Consider the following 22,751-nt stretch of genomic DNA (forward strand, 5'->3'; position numbering starts at 1 on the left):
ATTATATAAAAAATTATGTACCTCACAAGCTACAAATGCCTAAGTTCCACCTTAAATGGAGAAATTGGTTAGCTCAGTACAGTTAATTAACTAATCGTGTGCAAATAATTACTTCCGGGCATTTGGATCAGAAAATTGAAAATTTATTGATCAAAAGCTGTAAACTTTTCACACCACGAAACACCAACAGTTGGAGAGGTAACCAACCATCTGCAAGGAACAGCTATAAAGTAATATGTTATTTTGAACTGCATGATGCTGTGTTACATATCAGATTTATGTGATTTCAATAACGAAGATGTGGAAGATGAACTCTGAGACAAGGTTGAGTTGGAAGAATTTGTGGTGCCGCCACTTGATGTAGAATTCATACCAGTCGAAGTTTCAACTGATGCTGTAAATGTAAATCGGCACATGTCCATCGGAGGTGCATAGTACATCGGCACGGGCATTTTCGGAGGAAGATCAGGCAGAGGAGCTTCAGAGTTCAACACACTAATCGCCTGCCTAATTGATGGCCTTAGATTATAATCTGGATGCGCACACCATAGCCCAACAATCATCAAGCGCTCAATTTGTTGCTCATCGAACTCGCCAGTAAGTCTCTCATCAGCTGCTTCGAGAGCGGTCTTCCTCCCATAAAGCTCCCAAACCCATTCAACTAATCTTACCTTGCTTAGTTTCTCCCAAGGCTCCACCGGCCTTCGACCGCAGGCAATTTCCAATGCAACTACTCCAAAGCTATAGACATCAGACTCCTTGCTAGCTTTGCCGGTGGTGACACATTCAGGTGCCAAGTATCCCATGGTCCCAGCCAGGACCGTTGTCTGCGAGCCACGATCATGGTCGACGAGCCTCGCCAGCCCGAAATCACCGAGTTTGGCACTGAACGTGGAATCTAGCATCACATTGCTTGGTTTGACGTCCCGATGCACCACGCATTGCTCCCATTCTTCATGAAGATAGAGCAGCGCCGAGGCCAAGCCAAGTGCAATCTTGTACCTCATCGGCCAAGTAAGGATCCGTTCCGTGCTATATAGATGTTGATCGAGGCTTCCGTTGGGCATGAACTCATAAACCAGCAAGAATTCACCTCGACCATGGCACCAGCCAACGAGTTGCACCAGGTGCCGGTGCCTCAGCCGGCTGATAATCTTAACCTCCGAGACATACTCCTTTCGCCCCTGCTTTGAACCTTTTGAGACCCTCTTGATAGCCACATCTAGTTTTGGGTCACCCAAGAAGCCTTTGTAGACAGCTCCAAATCCTCCCTCTCCAAGCTTCCCCTCCTCGGAGAAATTCTTGGTCGCCCTGACCAATTCACTGTAAGGAAACCTCCGTGGCCCCCTGCCTTGCTCAAACTCATCATCGATGCTCTCATCGTAATCCATGTCCTCCTCATCTCTCCCTCTTCTCGCCTTCTTCCTCCACAAAATTACACAAGCCAATAGCAACAGAGCTACCAACGCTGCCACGCCAGAAGCCAACCCCACCACCAGTCCAGTACGGCTTTTCTTTCTGGGCTCCAGAGTTGAGCTGAAATCCCAGGATAGGAGGTTGTGGATCTCGACCGCATCGCCTGTCGCGGCTGAGAAGCCGATGGCCACCTTCTCCGGCAGGATTTTCCTTAGATCGACGATGTAAGAGAGGCTCGAATTCCCGCCAAAAACCGGATTTGCAGCATAGGTTAAGAAGACGCTCAAGTTTTGAGTGCTAGCAGTGTAACTGACCCATGCATTCGCCGTTCTACCATCCTTGATGCTGCTGTTCCAGACCACGGTGTCATTAGATTTGATCGAATCGATGTCGATTCCGATGTGATTCTCGCTTGGATCCCAAGCATTCTGATAGCTGTCAAACTCGACGGCCAAGGTGCGATTCGGCGACGTGTTCGGAGCTGGATGCTCGCTGAAGAGGCCGAGGTAGGCACCGGAGGAATTGTCAGGGATGCTGGAAGGGTATGGCGAGAGGAAGAAAGCTAGTCCATCGCCATAGTTTGATTTGTTGAAGGAGTCGATGACGAAAGAAAAATGGGTGATGAAGTCGGTCAACTCTCCGGTGCCGGAGTCCCAAAGGAGGAGCGGCTCCTTGTACACCGCTCTGCCAACGCTGTTGGTGATTCGTGTGCCAAGCTCGTTCTTGGTGAGCCTGATCTCCTTGTTGAGGAATGCATCGCCCTGGAAGTCGATCCTCTGCGGCGTGTTCTGATCGAAACTGGAGAAGTTGAAGGCAAGTGAGCTTGCAGAGGGAACCAAGATGGACAAGAAGATTAGGGTGGAGAAAATTCTTGAACTGGAGGGAACCATGCCTGGAAGGTTAGCAAAGATCATTGGCAAGTTTTCATGTGAGAATGAAGCATGGAGATAAGGGATGAGGCAGGAGGAAGCAATTAGCTGACAAAGTTTTTGAACTGGTCCAATTGCGCGTGGATGACTCGATCAACTGTTAATGTTTTTAAATTACCCGATGTTGCAATAGGGGATTAAGAAAACCATTTGTTCGAAAGAGAGAGAAAAAAATACCAATGGCTTCATTGGACCAAATTGGAAAGCTCTCACCTAACAAAGCATCAAGCTGAGCGCGAGCTTCTACCAATGGCTGGCTTAGTCAATTGCCCTCACAAAACCATGAATGGTTGGCCGGCCGGTGTACCAAAATAAGAAAAGTTCGCCCCTTGGCTTATCACACCAGGTGGCAGCCGGTTAACATTTTGCTCGTTTCTATATTATATGCTGCCGAAAATTTATTCTCATACAACAACAAACAAGCAAATAAGGCTGTTGATGCCTTCGTTTTGTGCATGTATTTTTCTTTACATGTGCATCTCATAGCAATCATAGTAGTAAGAAGTGGTTGGTTCTACTAGAGTTGAAAAGGCTTTGGAGAAAACGCCATGTCTTGTATTGAAAGATCAATCCAAATTTCCCTGTTATATCTGGTCTTCCACCATGGATGATGCCAATTTTATTGAAAGATATATTATGGAAGGTTTGCCGCTTTTGTGTATAGAGTGACTGAAAAACACAGGTGTTTGCTGTTTAAAGATGTTAATTTCATCCATGTTCAATGCCAAATGGAAGATAAAGTACTGATTGCAAGGTCCAAGAGTTCCTCTTTTCACACTATAACAACAAATATACCAAGTCGAAGACAGAATAGTACAAATGGAAGAGTCAGAGAGAGAAGGTCAGAGAACCGCGTAGCGTGAGATATCCAAGAATCTCCGGTTGCTAGGTTGAGGGTGGTCCTGGTTTATAAATCACATAATAAGTAATTTAAAATCATCTTATTTGTAGTATTTTTTTAAAAAAAAATTATAAAGTTCAAATATTTTATTGTAACAACCCAGGACCTCATCCAAAATGGCTAGCCAGAAAATGTATTGTTTGGGTTCTTTGATTTTGTATAAGCATTCAAGATCTACCCAGCGAATAACGATCGGTCTGTGGTCAACCTAAATGAATCCGTGCTGCAGTGTCCCCTAGTCCACATAAGTTATCGGCCGGATCATATCATTTAACAACCCAGGACCTCATCCAAAATGGCTAGCCAGAAAATGTATTGTTTGGGTTCCTTGATTTTGTATAAGCATTCAAGATCTACCCAGCGAATAACAATCGGTCTGTGGTCAACCCAAATGAATCCGTGCTGCAGTGTCCCCTAGTCCACATAAGTTATGGTAGGATCCGCTCTGATATCATTTAACAACCCAGGACCTTACCCAAAATGGCTAGCCAGAAGATATTGTTTGGATTCCTTGATCCTGTATAAGTACCCAAGATCTACCCAGCGAATAACCGATGTGGGACTAAACACACGCCCACACGGGTCCTCACATATTCCTGTTCAAGCCCTAATGTCCTCGTCAGGCTAAGGGTTCACATTCATTCAAATCTAATCACAAATATCACAATTGGTCCGTGGTCAACCTTAATGGATCTGTGCTGCAGTGTCCCCTAGTCCACATAAGTTATGGGCCGGATCCGCTCTGATATCATTTAACAACACAAGACCTCATCCAAAATGGCTAGCCAGAAGATATTGTTTGGGCTCCTTGATCCTGTATAAGTACCCAAGATTTACCCAGCGAATAATCGATGTGGGACTAAACACACGCCCGCACGGATCTTCACATTTATAGTTGGAGAAAGATATTTTACCAGACTTATAACTGACTTTGTAATATATTTAAGGACCGGCCAACTATTTGATCAAGTCAATTAAAAAAGTCAACCTAAGACTTCTTCCCAAATCTAAAATCCAATGAATCTAGAAACATAACAAGAAAATTGTTTATGGATATACTACCAGCGTTCTTGCCTCACAAGCGCATCCACGGTTCTCTCACTCGTGTATTGCGTAACTTGATATCGATTTTTTTATTAGGTGCAATGATACATGAACATATTATCTATAGGGAAGCTTCACCACCTTAATTGGAAATGAAATTCTGGTTGTTTGGGTAACAGACAAGTACCGGAAGGTTAATTTATTAGAAAATGTGGACCGAGCATTAGATTTCAAAATGTTTGAATAATTTATCCAAAATGTTCAAGAGTAATGTTGTATGGGTTGTCCATTACTTGATAGGAAAAAAGGGCATATCCCAGGGGCAACTATGAGTATTTGAGACCAGTCATGATCTACATAAGGCAATTGGTGCAACAGTCATTGACTTATTAAGTTTTTAAGCATACAAATGATGTTATATAGAAACCAGGACAAGCCTTGGTTTAAATAAATACATCATGTACAGAATAAGCCATACAAATTAGAGCATGATCCATCAAAGTTTTAAGACACTACAGAACCATGTCTGCAGTTTGAACCTAATCTCACTTTGCAGTACTTGCACCATCAATTCATCAATAATGATGTACAATAGAGGAGTGTTTCATGATATTACAAGGTATGCATTAGGTACACAATTTTTACCCCACGCTGCTATGGTGCAAACCTCAAGATATCTTTCCCCTACGAAAAGCAACTCTTTAGAATAATTTAATGAGTTCACATGATTCATCAGCTTTTAAAGAAATCTTCAACCCATGCATCAATATACAGTCATGGGAACATAAAGTATGGTAGATATCTCTCACACAAAAATAGTACTTAATGGGGCCCACCACAAGCCTAAAACTACCATAAATGGTGCAAGCGTCCTTATTTTACTGACATTTCATGGACGTTTTAATTAAAATATGAGCAAATAAAGGGTATATGTGCTAAAAAAAAGTAATTAATTCTAAAATTAAATAATAGCCATCGATAATATATAAATTCTGACATCAACATACTCAGTGATATCCATTATGGCCATAATAAAAACTGCTATAACAGCTAGAGCACTTCATCACCATTGTCTCACTAAAACTCCTGGCTACCTCATCAAACATCACAATACTCGCCACCTTTGATAAGTATGTAGGACTTGCTAATGCCAAACCTGACTGTCATATATGATGGCATTTGCAATGGAGACAATCTTTGAAATTTTGATGCCAAAAGCAAGCATGAGCATCTACAAAAAGATGTCTTAGCCCCAAATAAACACACAAGGGCAGACAATGAAAATTAAGCTTGTCTTTCATAAGACAATTTCTTTAGTAAAGCTACAAATTTACATATTACAACTCAAATTATAAAGGAAGCTTATCCATGGCTTCAATTGCAGCAACACTGTTGTGATCAGATCCCAGGAATTTTTCGTAGGTAATTTTTGTTGGCTTTTGGGCAGCAGTTCTCTGAAATCCAAGGATCATACTTGCACAGTCCCTGTTACAGAGCAGCAAAATGAGCCTCCATGCAAGTCCATTGCACTGAAATAACTAGATGATGTGGAGTATCACACTAAAGCATAATAGTGACAGAGTAGATAAAAAATGATGCCTGAGTTGTGACTCTTCATATTGAGCATGCTTCCTCAGTAATCCATTCCAGAATGGGGTTATTTGCAGCGTACATCGTGCAACATAGATCGCTGACGCACAGAGCAGCGAAGGTTTGAACTTTAGAGCTTCATATTCCACCATACACAATTCAATGAGATAGAAAGCCAGGTGTTCAAGCTGGTAGAAAACAACAAAGAATGACAAATGATAGTGAAATTTTGTCGAATGATGGCATTATATAGACCAATATCAAATCCTAAATTATCACACACCTTTTTCTCTGACTGAGCAGCTTTGAGAAACCTTAACATAAAGACGTATGGGGTGGGTATATTTAATCGAAATTTCAATTTTGTAACGATAAGTCTTTCCTGGAGGAGAGCAAAAAATTATCTTCTATGAACAAGATGAAACATGACATAAAAACTGAAGACTCACCATAGCAAGCATTTGATCTCTGGTGTACAAGTTTGCTGATATGCTGATCAAATCACCAATCTGCAAAAAATTATGAAGCAATAAGCTATATTTAACATGGTTCATGCATGATTTAGCCTGACGGATGTACTGATGCAGGTAAAAACAATGAATTAGACATATTCAACCTTCGGATGCCAAAAATCCTCATACTTGGATGCCAGCAAAAGGCAAGTCAAACCAACCATCTGTAATTCATTCCTTTTTACAGTAAGGACAGAAAGCACTCTATCAAGCAACCCTACCATTAGAAAGAGGGTCTCTTGCATCAAGTCAAATTTAAGGTGTACCTGGTCCAAACAAAGTTTTCACAGCTTGATTACACAAGGTAGGAAAAAAAATTAAAACAATGGAGAAATGAAAGAATTATCGTATCATACTTCAATTAACCAGTTAATGAGTATCCCCCGCATTCTAGGTGCAATATCTGATTGAATAATCATGTAATTTGCTAGTGATGGACTCTGTACCTGCATTTAGAAACCAAATTATTGTGTATCACATTAGTAGTTGGATTCGATAAGAATATTTTAAAAACTATATAATTTAAACATGATGAATTTTTTCCTGTGTTTGAGCTAATTGTTATTAGATGAATGATTGATAGATTCCAAAAGAGTGTCCAATATCATGCTTAAGGTAGATAATAGAATTATACATGCCAAAAAAATATTGCAGCAAGATCCATGACTAGAAGATTATAATATCCAAGGTAAACTGAAGAATAAATTTCTTGAAAGATGAATAATAGGAGCACAACCAATAATCCAGCAGAATACACAGATTCAGGATGACACAACAATAGAATTTGTAAAACAACCATGTAAATATGATTCCACGTGTACAATACAAAATATATTTCTATTTTAATAAAATAAGAAAGGTGGGTGCTCCTTACAAATTAGTAATTTAAGATGAAAAGACAGGTAATATTGGCAGAGAAAGCACTTTGTCCACATTCAACATTAATAAAAGTGAGGCCATGCTTCTTTATTTCAAATTTTCAAATTGCTGACCCCAAATAATTGGAAAAAGGCTGCATGGTTATGGTTATACTAAAATTAAGTCAATAAAAGTGAGATGGAAAGAAAACTCTTGAATCTTGTGTTTTGTACAATGCATAGATCACCTTTTAATGATAGCATCCCTTTATTGTATCGAATATAAGAAATGCATGGCCAAGTTCAGTTCTCATGAGAATTGTCCATTAACCAGATAATCTACCAACCAAAGCCTAACAAAACCATTTACCAGACAAAGGCCCCTTGGAGGGACATGAAAGTAGGGGGGTGTGAAAAACTGGCAGAATTGCAAAACCAACCCGAAACGGTTTTTTTGGTTCGGTTTATATCAGGATTTTTTCTAAATCCGGTTTGGTGTTGGTTTAAGAAAGGCTTGAACCGAAAGAACCAGTTCAATTTAAAAACTCAAACCAAACTAAATCGACCCTACCCTACACACACAAATATATATACATATATACACATATATATTCTATTTTTTAATTTTCTTTTATATTTTCTCTTATATATAAAATAGAATTTTTATGTTTAGACTTAGCTTAGCCTATTTAGCCCAACCCAATAAATATCAACCCAATAAACCGAACCAGACAAAACTGAATTTCTCAAGTCGGTTTCAAATGGTTTTTGTAAATGGTTGATTCAGTTTTGGTTTCGGTATTAGGAAACCAATTTAAATCAGTTCAGTTTTAGGTATATCTCCAAACTAACCAGACTCGACCCATGCACACCCCTAGTGAAAGGAAGCAATATTACATTATAAGAAGCATCAAGTATCTTAGAAATAACAAAACTAAAGCACCATACTTCAATGCACCAGCAAACCAACGGACTATTTTTTTCAGTTCCTTCAGCCACTGGTGGGGGATCGGAGAGTGTAAGGGTACTTAGGACAAAAAGACAATGCTCTAATTGCTCAAGTGTTTAATCTCACCGAAACCATAAGCCTACACTGCCAATAGAGCTTACAATCAAAATAAATTTTAATTACAAGAAAACAAAGTAGACTGCTTATAACTAGACATTAAGAAATCACCTAAATGCTTCCTTGCAAATCCAAACCAAGAAATCTAACCTCGATGCATGAGTTATAGAACCACCCCCTCACCCCCACCCTCAAAAAAGTTGCTGTATTTGCTATGATTGATTAGAGAGGACCGATGATCTCCAAAGACTCCCTTTTCTTTAATTTATTGAATTTTTCTCCTCTACAAAAGATGTTTCTCACATTAATATTTATTACATTCTCTTGTCTAACCTATATTTTTTTCCTTTTATATTTTCCAGAATCTTGATTTTATGACTACAGTTGAAGATTAAAAAAAAAGGAAAAAAAAAGAACGAAATAAAATTTAATTATTAACTTTACTATGCCATTGGTTTATAGGATGATAAGGGAACAAAATGGAAGAGATATGGCAGAGATAAGAGAAAAGGCATCTCTGCATGGAAAGACAGCATAATGAAGATGAAACTAAGGCTTAGGTCCTTGATGTTTTTCACTTAATGAATTTTACCATACAGACAAAAAGAGCATCTTTGTATAACTATTTTACAGCCATATAATTTGAATCATCCTGTTTCCATGTTCCTAAGAAGCAAGTATCATGTCATCACGTAATAATGCAGTGAAGAAACAAATAGAGTCCAACATTATAATGATGTAAAGTATAACTACACACGAATGACTGCTTCAACATGCACAGTCAAATAATTTCAGAACAAGATAAATAGAATCAGGATCATAGGCATGTACATCACCTCCAAAGACCAATAATACTGATAGATGTCATCAACATATTCCACAACTTCAAGGGGGTTACTGCTGTTGTCAATATTCAGAAGCTCATGCCTGTTGACTAAGCTGGCAGACTTTCCCATAATCTGCAAAACAACATCATCTATAAGGTAAAATACATTCAAAATTAGAATGCAGAAATAACAAACTTGATGACCAACCTCAGATCTTGCCACTAGTGACGATGTATAAGATTTCCGACGAGTACGCTTGGGTCTAGATATAGTTGCCATCACATTTTCATGAGAGTAGCACCCACAATCATCTTGAACTTTTTCTTGACCACATCGTTGTGGAATAACTGATGCATTATCATCAAAATTGGATCTGGTAGGCATTTCAACTTCTTTTTTCTCAGATGGGTTACTAATAGTGGATTTCTCTATAACGATTGCATGCTTGACCACTGAAGTTGCTTTACCTTTAGAGTTTGTCTGCAATAAGGTCCCAACTGTTTAGATACATAAAGAATGAAAACACTATATATAATGAGCTTGAGGCATAGTACCCAACATTTGAGATTATACTTTGACTCTATGAGAAACAAGGAAAGAATGAATAGATTTTTTAAGAAAACAATGAACAAGAAAAGCTTTGCAAACAGCACTACTATTCTTTTTTGCATCTGTGACAGAATGTCATGTAATTATGCATATTGGTAAAGATACTAATTTATGTAAGAAAATATGCACAAAACCAGAAAAACTCTAAAATGCACATGCAACAAACAAGTAAAAAGTAGCATCCTGGAAGTTCATTCGGAAATTGTCTAGTATGACAGATAGGCCAGTTTAGAAGGCAAAATTGTACAAGAAAATCTCCAACTTGCAATACTTGCAACCAAGCATATATGCATTGCAGAAAAGTAACCTAAATCGAGTCTTACATACCGCTAAAGGCTTTCTTGACAAGGTATTTCTGTCCTTGACCTTCTGAGTCGCTAAGGAAAGCCTAGTGCCAAACGTTATCCATGGGAACCAAAATAACAAGAGGATTACAATAAGACATAGTTGAATGGGAAATGCAGAAATTTAGGGCTAAGTAAGAGCTTCAAACCGTGGCTGACGAAGCTTTACACCCTCATTCCTGATGAAAAATATAAAGAAAAAAGAAAGCAAGTCATATGAATAAAAGTAACAAGATGTTCAGTAACATAGATGCCATTGCCGGGTAGCTAATGAAAGCAAAATATATGAAGCAGAGATCCAATTGTATTTTCTAGCCCATTAGTTAAATAATTCACCCTTTTGTTAAACTTTTCTCCACAACACTACCAAATAATGAAGAAGTTCACTCACATTACTTGGGATCCATCATTTGAATGGTTTCTTTGATGGTTTCTGCAAATGTTGATTTCAGAGAGCATCTTCTTCCTTGTACTTCCAACTACAATTAACATGTGGAATTGCCAGTTAGTGCAAGATCATGAACATCAAAAAGCATAAGCCAGGTGTTAGTTACAGAAAATACAGTTTTGCCAGATTCAATGAAACAAGCAGCTAAGCTACCTGTGCACCATGGCTCACCTGAGATATTGAGTTTTCCCCTAGTATCTGTGTTCGCAGATTCCTGGGACATAATGAGAAGCATAATTGTGAATTGCAAAGCAGTAATGCATCTTGACTATGTGGTATAACTGTCCTAAAGAAGCAATATTGCACCAGAGGAATATTATTAATGATAACAAGCACATGATTAGCCTATAAATTCATGTATACCAGTATGTATAGGCTTACAAGCAGCAGCATTGGTCATTGGAAAGAAAATACGTAAATCATTCATAGATCCTAATTCAAACCCATACATGAACAATTAAGAGAAATTAAGTCAGCCTGTACTCTATGATGAGTGAGTTTAATCTCAAAAGGAATAGAACATACTAGAGCAGAAAATGCATGAAAGAAATATGTTTTTCATTCTTTTATAAAGATACCCAGGACCATGTTTGTCAATAAGGGTCGGCAATCAATACATACATACATATGTATATTTGAATTTCATAAATACCTATATTTATTTTACATACATAAACATGTGTATGTGAAGTAGCATAAGCATTTGGGGTGAATGAAACCCTGCAATCATAAAGAAGGGAACCAAGGAGATCACATACTCTGCTAGGCTTTCTCGATGATGCATTTGCTATCATGACACTCTTAGTCAAAGACATCCTGGTATTATCTTGAATAATCAAGACACAGAAGTTTTATGAAAACAATTTAAGTATGGAGAATTTTTAAATCAAGAAACCATACCTTGGCCCATAAGAACATTTTCTAACATTAGTTTTGCTGAAACAGAAAAAGTGAGCCATCAGGAAACCAACAGCTAAAAGCAAAATGCTTCACTGGCATATGATCTTTGAATGTTTATCAATAATTATTGAACACCAAACATGAGCATTCCATACCCTTGTGATGCATTACTTCCCTCTAATTTCTTCCTGAGATGCAATAGCGTATAAGTAATAACCAGATTGCTTATTTTTTCAGAGTGACTATCAGCAATGAAAAATTAAAAAAAAAAACTACAAATTCTAAAATCTTCCAAGATTCAACAAGCAAAGGTGATCACGTTATTTGAGGGTTACTGCTGAGGCGATTTCTCAATTGATAGCTTCTCTCATTGTTCACGTTGCTGACATCAGCCAAAGCTTGCCTTCCAGTCCTTACTTTGACTATACAACCAATCAAAAAAGAAAAAAAAAAGCAATCATAGGGGATGGAAATCATAAAACATTTACCGCAATCAATTACAAATCTGAACATGGTGCCCTGTATCTCACCAGCATTATCACATTTTCCGAGTAGGTTTTCTATACCGTGCACAGTTCTCTGCATCATAAAAAGATAGCAATAAGAAATTTTAGAGAAAATAAGAACCATATTTTAATTGTTTCTGTTTACTGCAGCTTTTTTAACCCCTTATTACTTCCCAATCAAACTATCTATTTAAAAACATACAAAATCTCATGGCAATCACAGATTACCCAAAATTCAAAAACCCCACCCATATCTCTCAGGTCATTTAATCAATCACTTATCTTTATTTGCAATACCAGTGGTACGACAAGAAGAACCAAATGTGGCTATAGAAAGTAACTATGGCAACCAGAAAATTAATAATCAATCGCTATATCAAGAAATAAAGGAAAATTCATAAATCAAGTCAACGAAATCACCTTGCCACCATTCAGACCAGTTTGCACAGCAGGCTTTTCACATGCATTAGTCCCAGGCACCGATTTCCTTCAAGAAAACATGTGATAAATAAGGCAAAAGGACAATAACCATGCACATAAAACTTTATTTAAGAAAGAAAAGGAACAAAAATACCGAGAGGCGGCCATCGAGACCTTTCTTGAACCCTTCCTGCGAACAAAATGCAGAAGCCAGAGCTACTACTATTACAAAGACGGTCAAATCAAAAAAGAAGAAAAGAGGAGCGGAGAAAAACGATATACCTCGATGATTCAAAACCTGATTCACGGGACTCAGCCTTGGTCCTTTCCTTTCCAGAGTATATCTTGAAATCTTTCGCCATTTCTTGAGGATAAGAGAAGAAAAAAAGAAAGCAAAAAGGGGAAAAAATGACGTAATGATCAAAATATTGCTGAGAGAAAGCACAAGGAAAAAAATAAGAAAAGGAGAAGGAGAAGCAGGATTTGTACTGTTCTTGGAGGGCTTGGGATCTTCAAGGATTAGAGTTCGAGTGGCCATGGCTGCTTTACCCTAGATCACATGAGAAGTGGTGAGAGTGGCGATGGTTTAAGGGTTTGAGGGGAGGGAAGATGTTAGGGTTTCGGCTCACCTTGGTAGAGACCATCTTTCTTCTTTATTTCTCGTCCGAAGGGAAAAACGAGAGGGGGAGGAGGAGGAGGAGGAGGAGGAGCGGGATTGGGCTCGCGATGAGTGGATTCAAAACGAGCCTCCCGTTGGGACGATGGCGCCCGTTTTGAGCCGACTCCGTGGAATGGTTTCAGGACCAAAATCTCCTCTGGATTACGTCAAATTTACGCAGCTTGTTTTTAGAAGGCTGAAAGCCTGACATAATAGCGTCGTCCATTCCATTCTGGTTAGTAGTGAACCGAAGATGTGCTTGGTCCGGTCACGATTTACTTTAGATTCATATCATCTAATTCTGATATAGTTTAGCTATATTATATGTATGTGTGTGTATATGTATATGTATATATATGTATGTATGTGTGTATATATATGCGCTGAAGAACCAAGCGGCAGGAGCCCTGATGGGTCCCCACCCTTCTTTTTCTAAAATTCTTGGGGCGTTGTCCGACGGCTATGATTGAAGCGGTTCTGTGTTTCTTCAGTCGGACAGAGATGCCTAACGATTAGAAGGCCACATTCGTCACGCTGATATCAAACCATCAGGATGCGGCGAAATCGAGCCACTTTAGGCTTATCAACTTGTGCACTGCTTTGTATAAAGTTGTGGCTAGAATACTGGTAGAACGGATGAAACCCATGCTTTCTAAAATTATCTGCAAGGAGCAAGGAGTTTTTGTAGGAGGTAGGAGCATCTCCGATAATGTCATGTCGGCCCAAGAGATGATGTGGGACCTTCAGCAGGCCCCGATGCGGCGAAACCTGATGGCTGTCAAGCTGGATATGGAACGAGCTTATGACAGAATTTGGTGGAGCTTCGTTAGGCGAGCCTTGGAGAGTCTTGGCTTCCACGACATCTGGATTGATTGGGTGCTGGGGTGTGTTCGAGGACCGAGATTTCTATTCTGATCAACGGCACACCATCCCCTTTTTTTCAAATTCACCATGGAGCTTTGGCAGGGATGTCCCTTATCCCCATACTTATTTATCATTTACTCTAATGTTTTGTCTCGGCACTACGGGCTGCGTGCGCCGCCGGGGAGCTGGAGGCTTACATTCCAGCTTCAGGGCCCAACCAATATCTCACTTACTCTTTGCCGATGGCTATCTCCTCTTGACGTGGGCGCGAGTAGAGGATGTACGGGCCCTTAGGAGGGTGTTGGCCGACTATTGCCCTGCATCGAGGTAGAGAGTGAATGCCCAGAAGTCCACCATCCCCTTCAGCCCTAGCATGACACCAGGGGTTCGACAGGGGATCCGAAGGATTCTGGGGATGTCAGAGTAGGACGGGACTTGGAGCTACCTAGGTGTACCGATCACAGGTAGGAGACTGTGGGTATCTGAGTGCATCGGGCTGGTGCAACGAGTCTAGAGCAGGCTGGAGGAATGGCGGGCAGCATCTCTATCTATTATGGGTAGATTGACGTTGATCAGATATGTACTTGGCTCTATGCTCATCTATCTTATGGCAAATACAGTATTGCCAAGGACAATGCTACTGAAGATTGAGTGGCTACTTTGGGGCTTTTTATGGGGCTCGTATGGAGGTGGTCGGGGAGTACACTTGGTGGCATGGAAGAGCATCGCCTCCTATTTAGTGAGGGCAGCCTTAGAGTTCTGTCTCTCCTGGAGAGACGGGAGGTGCTCATTGCCCGATATGTAGCCTGGTTCCTTTGGAGCCACAGGGGATCTGGAGCCGAACCATGGCAGCCCGCTATGGGCGATTGAGCCCTGAGACACTGGCATGAGGGCCGAGAGTTTTCTTCCTATGGCGAGAGATTGCGAGGTACCTGCCTACTGCTTTGGTGCACACTAAATGGCTGATAGGCGATGGGTGCAGTATTGATGTGGTTGGGGACTCGTGGCTAGATGCCCTCCTCTTGCGGCATTGACCGACTATGGTCAGTGAAGAAGCTGCAAAGGGTGAGTGGGTCTATGACCTCCTTGTCCCTGGGGAGGCTGCATGGGACGAAACTAGGTTGGTTCAGCTTTTTGAGAGGCATATGGTGGAGAGGGTTTGATCCTTCCCATTACCTGGGTGTGCAGGTCCTGACGTACGGGTTTGGAGCACCTCTACCAGGACCAACATCTGGGTGGGCGACCTCTCCCGCATTCTCCAGCGGCAGTATGAGCCTGGGCCTAACTTCACCTAGATCTGATGCTTGGGACTCTACCCGAGGGTAGCCCTGTTTCTCTGGAAGGTGGTCTGGGACTGTCTTCCGACGAGAGTAGTTCTTAACGGACGAGGGCTGAGGATTCTCCCGGTATGTGGAGATTGTAGTGTGGACGAGATGGTGGACCATGCCTTATTTCAGTGCACATGGGCTAGGGCAACTTGGCAACTGGCAGGGATCCTATGGGAGGTTCGGGGCTGGAGGGACCAGTTTTTACGGGCCACGCGCCGATGCTCGAAGTCCCCACTGCTTCGCCAGGAGGCAGCCCAAGCGATTTGCACGTCCTACCAGATTTGGCTGACTAGAAACGCTCGTACATTTAGCGAATGTAGTATGTCGCCGAGACTTGTGGTAGAGAGTATCCGTGTACAGGCGGCGAAGCTCAGTCAAGGGACCTTGACAGCTCGAAACATCTAGGGTTCCCATTTTGCTTCGAGAGTATCTCGTACGGTGTTTTTCACTTGGGAGCCCCCACCCCCGAGTTTTTCAAGGTTAACTTTAATGGGTCCATCTTGGACGGAGGTACGCGGGGCGGCACGGATTTTGTTATTCGGAAATCGTCTGCCAGGGTCATGGCTGCAGGGGCAATCAACTCTTCGACATTTCGGTTCCGGGTGCAGAGTTGAGGGCCGCTTGGGCGGGCCTTCGTCACACTCGATTTGTTTTACGGTCCAGTTCTATTGTCTTGGAGGGGGACTCGGCCACGGTCATTAGTTGGATCGGGGGGGCTCGAGGGGTGATGGTTGCATCCACCCTTTACTCCGAGATATCTGGACAATGGTAAGAAACAGAGGGGCCTTCCAAGCTAAGCATGTTTTCCGTGAAGCTAATGGGGCTACGGACTGGGTGGCTAGTTATGTAGCCAGTCACTTCGGTAATATCCTACGGGTTGGAGATGGGGAGTTGCCCCTAGCACTCCGAGATATTTTATTTATTGATTTTGTTGGGTGTATCCATACTCGTCAGATATGATCTACCCATCTTAGTTAAAAATAAAAAAAAAGAACCAAGCGGCAAGGATTGTGCCATTTCAACCAAGGTTCAGTGGCATCTTTCCACTCAAATTAATGGACATGTCATGCATTGGGAGTAAAGGCCAATGCATACTGTACCATGGGCACCGTATTAGTCTGCTACTTTTGAATCATTCCAACCTTACACCATAAATTGAACGAGAATATATATAGCATGAGTCTAGTTTTGGTTTATTATGAAGTCCCTTGCAGGTTCATCGAGGATAGATAGTTGACTTTGAGACTTAGGATGGCAATCTGGTCGAGTTGGATCACATACAAATCAGTTCAGATGTAGATTTAGTCTAATATTTGTTAAGTTAAGCATGATCTTTTTATTAACTATGTTAAAAATTCTAATCTAAAATGTATCTTTTTTGTTAGAGAGGTGTTTACACCACATCCTAATCAATAGTGAAAGCCTAAAGGCACATTAGGAAATAGCCATGTGGCAACACTAAAGAGAAGTTGAGTAAAAATAAAAAAAGGCCCTCACCCTTGGTAATGGAAGTAGATTGAGCGTCAAGGTACAAAAGCTAGACCGAGTACCAGGGTTTGACTTAACAAGCTGAGCATAGTGGCTCCTAATTGAAGCCAAAGTGTTGGGCAATAGGCCAAATAAGGTACAGATGGATATTGGAATGTAGGCCGAGCATAGAAATGTAATACCAAGTGGTGAAGGTTGTCGGCCTAGGTTAAGATACCTAGAACAGATACAAACGATTGTCGGCCTAGAATGAGATACTTAGAATATGATCTAAATGATTGACTATCGGCCTGGGGCAAAGTATTGGGCTAACTAAATCAAATGGCTGGTGGACGGTTACCAAGATCAAAGCATGAAAGTGGGGATCATGCCTATAAGTTAAATAGAGGAGGTAACTATTAAGAACATTTGTCAAACAATTAAGGGAATCATGTATAAATCCAAAGTTGTAACCTAGGAAAAGAATAACTTTATCTAGATCATTACTACATTTTTTATTTTAAATTTTAATTAATGTTTCCTTTATTTCTCTTAATATAGCTACTTAGTTACCACCCCTTAAGTAGGCAGCATTTCAGTAGGGAAATTTCTTGAAGGTTCAAGGCAGTGAGACCCACCACCACTTCTCCATTCTTTCTGGTTTGAACAATGGCAAACCCATGCATTTGTCCAATCAGTATCTTGGTCGACCCCTTTTATATCCAAAAAAGAGAACAACAATAGATAACAAATCCGACCCATATAAACTATTTAATAAATAAGTTGAATTAAATTAAACAATTTAAATAAGTTTTAAATAGATTAAATAGGTTAAACATATCTTCAATAGGTCAAGTGAAGATTCGAGCCATGTTACAACTCAGGACTTCACCTAAAAAACCTAGCCAAAAGATGTTACTTGGGTTCTTTGATCCTGTATAAGTATCCAAGATCTACTTAGTACACATCCGATGTAGGACTATGTAAATGCATACACAGGTCCTCACCTGCTCCTCTGTTTGAGCTCTAGAGTTCTCATCAGGCTAAGAATCTAAATCTATTAATTTAGAATGGATGCTTACCTTTTCAATTTTGTCTTCAAGAAAACCTACATCATCATCAACAATTATTTTCTTGCTAGAGGAAGTATCATTAGTTTCATCAAAGACAACATGTATAGATTCTTCAACCACAAGAGTTCTTTTGTTGAAGACTCTATATGCCCTACTAGACCAAGAGTATCCTAAAAAGATCCCTTCATCTAATTTGGCATCAAATTTTTCTAGATTGTCTTTTCCATTATTATGAATAAAGCATCTACAACCAAACACATGAAAGTAATTTAATTTTGGTTTTTTTTCTATCTAAAGCTCATAAGGAGTTTTCTTTAAAATAGGTCATAGCAAAACCTTATTTAAAGTATGACATGAAATGTTAATTGCTTCAGCCCAAAAGTACTTTGGAAGATTACTTTCACATAACATGGTTCTTGCCATTTCTTCCAAAGTTCTATTTTTCCTTTCTACCACTCTATTTTGCTGTGGAGTTTTAGGTGCAGAAAAATTATATTCTATTCCTCTTTCACTATAGAAATTTTCAAAATATTGATTTTCAAATTCTATGCCTTGATCACTTCTTATAGCAATAATAGTGGTATTCTTTTCGTTTATGATTTTCTTATAAAATTTCTTGAATAAGTTGAAAGCTTCATCTTTATGTGCCAAAAATAGAACTCATGTGAACCTAGAGTAATCATCTATTATCACAAGACTATATCTCTTTCCACCTAGACTAGTAGTTCTAGTTGGCCCAAAGAAATCCATGTGGAGTAATTCTAGTGGCCTAGTACTTGAGATTGCATTTTTAGATTTAAATGAATTTCTTATTTGTTAACAAATTGGCATGCATTGCAAACTTTATCTTTCTCAAATTTGAGTTTTGGCAAGCCAATTACTAATTCTTTTTTGATTAGTTTAGATAGTGTATCCATGTTAGTATGACCTAATCTACGGTGCCACAACCAACTTGCCTCATTGACCTTAGCATTATTAGCTACTAAATAGTGGCTATTTTTAGTGAGATCATCTAGATCTACCATGTATATATTGCCACGTCTAAGTCCTTTGAATGCTATGCTATTGTCAATTGGATTGGTTACTATGCATAATGATGATTTAAATGAAACATCGAATCTACTATCACATAATTGATTGATACTAATCAAATTATGCTTAAGATCATCAATATACAATACATTATCAATATAGGTAGAAGGGGTGATTTGAAATTTACCAATGCCTATCACACGACCTTGGTTATTATTACCGAAAGTCACTACACCACCTTTCTTTGCTTCAAGGGTGAAGAAATGTTCTTTGTCACCTATCATATGTCTTGAGCAGCCATTGTCTAAGTACCAACTCCTTTTATTGTATTTAGCTGCAAGACACTCCTAGAAGCACACATCAAATAAATTTAGGTACCCAAGCTTTCTTGAGTCCTTCATGGTTAGTATAAATGGTCCCTTTTGGAACCCAAACATATTTTTTTTTTAATTTTCTATTTTTTTGTGATTAAATATGTTTGTTTTATGTCCTATTCTATCACTGTAGAAATATGTTAAGCTTTCAGTTTGAGTATCTTTAGCTCTTACAAAAAGATTGTGAAGTAATTTGGGTTTGTCTTTAGGTTTGTACCCTAAACCAGCTTTATTAAAAACAACTCTTGACTTTTAAGGATCATTTGTAATTTTTCTGAACTAAAAGTAAGCTTTTCAACAATTGATTTATATTTATCAACTTCCTTACTTAAATTCTGATTTTCAGTTAGTAAGTTTACGTTATTGGTTAATTCATCTTTTAAAGATTGATTACTTGTTTTTAATTCAGAAACTTCTTTAATTAGTTTTTTCTTTTTTCTTTGATAAGATTTTTGTTTTATGCATGATAGATTGATTAGATAGCTTTAATTCTTTATTCTTTAGAGTTAGAGTTTTGCATTCATATATTAGTTCATTAAATGCATTATATAATTCTTCAAAAGTAAAATCAGAATGAAATTTAGAGCTTACCTTAGTTTCATTAGTCATAAGGCAGTGATTTCTCTTTTCTTGTAGTTCTTCCTCTGATGATGAATTTTCAGTTTCGCTCAAGGATGTGAGGAGTGCCTTTTTTTCTTCTTTCCAAACTTCTTCACTAATGGGCAGTCAGCTTTAATGTGCCTTGGTTTCCACATTCATAGCACCCGACTGTCTCTTTTTTTTCCTTATCTTTCTCTTTGTTAAAGGCATGAGGGGTGTATCTCTTCTTACAGTAAGGCTTTCTTTTGTTCATAAACTTTCTGAACTTCCTCACAAATAGAGCTTCTTCCTCATCTTCTCCATTCTCATCCTCACTACTGCTGTTGCAAGTACTTTCTTTGTTAGTAGTATATTTAAGAAGTTCTTGGCCATCAAGGATTGTTAGTACTCGTAGGTCATCAAGGATCCAAGAAGTTCTTCGAGTGGAAGCATGTTGAGGTCCTTGGCTTTTTGGATTGTTGTTACTTTTGCCTCCCATATCCGAGGTAGGGAACGCAGCACTTTCCTAACAAGTTCACTGTTAGAATATGATGTACTTAGACTTTTCAGCTCATTAATAATATCAGTGAACCGAGTAAACATGCAAGTAATGGTTTCAGTTGGTTCCATCTTGAAAAGCTCATATTTATGCACTAACATGTTTATCTTAGACTCTTTTACTTGATTAGTACCCTCATAGGTAACTTCAAGTCTATCCCATATTTCTTTGGCTGAAACACAAGAGGATATTCTATTAAATTCATTAGGATCTAAAGCACAATATAAGACATTCATAGCCTTAGCATTTAATTGGGCTTTTCTTCTATCATTATCATCCCAATCTTTTTCAAGCTTGCCAATAGGGATGTTATCCACTGTGTGTGTAGGAATGTGTGGTCCATTTACAATGATGCTCCATACATCATAATCTTGGGCTTGAATGAAAATTCTCATTTTAGCCTTCCAATAGATATAGTTAGTTCCGTTAAACAACGGTGGCCTATTGGTCGACTGTCCCTCTACAAGGAAAGACCCGAGTTGAGTTGTCATCTAATCTTTTACTCTAGTTTGATTGGAACAACAGTCACGATAAGAGCACTTGCTCTGAAACCACTTGTTTTCTAGTAGACAACCCAAGAGGGGGGGTGAATTGGGTACTAAGAAAACTTTGGTACTTTTTTTAAGTAATTTAATGAGAATTGTGAAAGATTTCTTGATTTTAATCTAAGAGGATAAATCAATCTATTAATAAAGTAATAAAGAAAAGATGCTCAAAGAACCATGACACAAACACACAGAATTTTATAGTGATTCAGAGCCAATCCTGCTCCTATGTCCACTCCTCAAGCCTCACTTGGGAGTTCACTATAATCCCTAGGATTACACCCAGTTATTTTACAAGCTCACAACCTAACTTATTGTTTTCACGAGATCACAAGGAACTCAGTCGGTTTTCACAGGCTAACCGACTAGAACCAAACCGATTGTTTTTCTGGGCTCACAATCCAACCCAGTTGGTTTTCTCCGGCTTACCAACTACAACCTTAACAACGTTGATTTTACACTGGCTCACCAATAAACCTTAATCCCCTCGATTCAATCCCCTGATTGAATCAAAAAATAAAACCAGAATATATGAGTTACAACACAATATAAACAATATGAAAAAGGTAGAAGCTCTCAAATAGCTTTTATGCTGAAGGAAGATGTGACGTCTCCTCTTCTGGATCCTCTCTTGAATTTGAGGATCAGATAATCGAGCCTTGAATGTGAGGAGTACTTCTGAAATCAATGTAAGCGTAGTTACTCCTCTTTTTCTTTTTAAAAAAGGCTCTAAACTTGAATGCCCTTCAATGGATACTTTGTTCTTGTCTCCCTTCTCCTTTTAAATACTTTTCAAAGCTCTTCTTTTTAAAAAATAGCCATTAGAAGGAATAAGAGAGTCGTTCTAACATTATTGTGCAGCCTGACAGCATGATCGTTGAGATTGGAGTCGAATCGCGCGACTAGAAGATGGCTCGGCTGAAACTGGAGACGACTCGTGTTCTTCAGGAGACGACTCGCTCACTGTATCTCTAATAGTATTGCTCAGGCATTTCTTCTAGGAGACGGCTCGCGATATTTAGGAGTCGACTCGCCAAAAACGAGAGACGGCTCGCAACTTTCAGGTGTCGACTCGGTCTCAGTGTATCAGAAACTAATTTTCTGTCTTTTCTTATTGGAGCCGACTCGATCATAGTTGGAGTCGACTCGATCTCAATGTATCAGAAACTGACTTTTTGTCTTTCTTGTTGGAGTCAGCTCGTCCACAGTTGGAGTTGACTCGGTATCAGAAGCTTTAAAGACTTGATCTCTGACTTTATCCTCGGAGTCGACTCGGCCTTTACTGGAGTTGACTCGATCTCAGTGCCGCAGAAAATATTCTTCTGTCATTCTTGTCGAAGTCGACTCGTCCAAAACTGGAGTCGACTCGGTATCAGTTGGCTTAAATACGAGTCTTCTGTCTTTTCGCAGGAGTCGACTTATCCACAGTTGGAGTCGACACGATATCAGTTGGAGACGACTTGATATCAGTTAGAGACAACTCGATATCAGTTGGCTTGAAAACTGATCTTCTGACTTTTCGTAGGAGTCGACTCGCCCATAGTTGGAGTCAACTCGGGCACTGTACCTTAGAAAATACTTCTTTGTCTTTGCTCTTAGAGTCGGCTCGGTCTCAGTTGGAGTTGACTAGCGCTCTGCACTTAGAAATTCTGCTTTCTGCCAATCCATCAGGAGTCGACTCGTCCAAACTGGGAGTCGGCTCGAGGGCATGCCAGCTAGCAGCCTTTGTGCCAGAGCTGACTCAAGAATTGTCGGAGTCGACTCGAGTGTAGGGCGAAGATCGAAATGGTTCCAAATATAATAAAGGTTGAATTTAAACTCCTTGAACCAATTTTTAAGTCATTCTAGCACATTCAACAATATTTTTCTGAAACACTCATTTGAATTCATTAGTATAATATGA

The 22,751-nt window shown here is 39.5% G+C and overlaps 2 protein-coding genes across 2 annotated transcripts; both read right to left on the bottom strand.

Moving 5' to 3' along the window:
- Window positions 1-226: 226 nt before the first annotated feature.
- LOC103713541 (L-type lectin-domain containing receptor kinase IX.1-like) lies at window positions 227-2,423 on the bottom strand. The gene has a single exon (XM_008800507.3). The coding sequence runs from the start codon at window positions 2,328-2,330 to the stop codon at window positions 264-266; it is 2,067 nt and encodes a 688-aa protein (XP_008798729.3). The 5' UTR covers window positions 2,331-2,423; the 3' UTR covers window positions 227-263.
- A 3,016-nt stretch (window positions 2,424-5,439) lies between these two features.
- LOC103713524 (putative cyclin-B3-1) lies at window positions 5,440-13,160 on the bottom strand. Its single transcript, XM_017844378.3, has 22 exons — window positions 12,999-13,160; window positions 12,859-12,919; window positions 12,652-12,733; window positions 12,524-12,559; window positions 12,370-12,436; window positions 11,974-12,022; window positions 11,763-11,865; window positions 11,599-11,631; window positions 11,444-11,479; window positions 11,302-11,359; window positions 10,697-10,757; window positions 10,487-10,574; window positions 10,245-10,274; window positions 10,079-10,139; window positions 9,350-9,622; window positions 9,152-9,274; window positions 6,749-6,838; window positions 6,497-6,658; window positions 6,330-6,389; window positions 6,164-6,262; window positions 5,890-6,068; window positions 5,440-5,775 (listed from the first exon to the last, which is right to left on the bottom strand). Exons 1-22 carry the CDS (start codon window positions 13,011-13,013, stop codon window positions 5,640-5,642), a joined length of 1,902 nt encoding a protein of 633 aa, XP_017699867.2. The 5' UTR covers window positions 13,014-13,160; the 3' UTR covers window positions 5,440-5,639.
- Window positions 13,161-22,751: the final 9,591 nt, after the last annotated feature.

This window comes from Phoenix dactylifera, unplaced genomic scaffold (genome assembly GCF_009389715.1).
Source record: "Phoenix dactylifera cultivar Barhee BC4 unplaced genomic scaffold, palm_55x_up_171113_PBpolish2nd_filt_p 000089F, whole genome shotgun sequence".
In the NCBI taxonomy this organism is placed as follows: domain Eukaryota; kingdom Viridiplantae; phylum Streptophyta; class Magnoliopsida; order Arecales; family Arecaceae; genus Phoenix; species Phoenix dactylifera.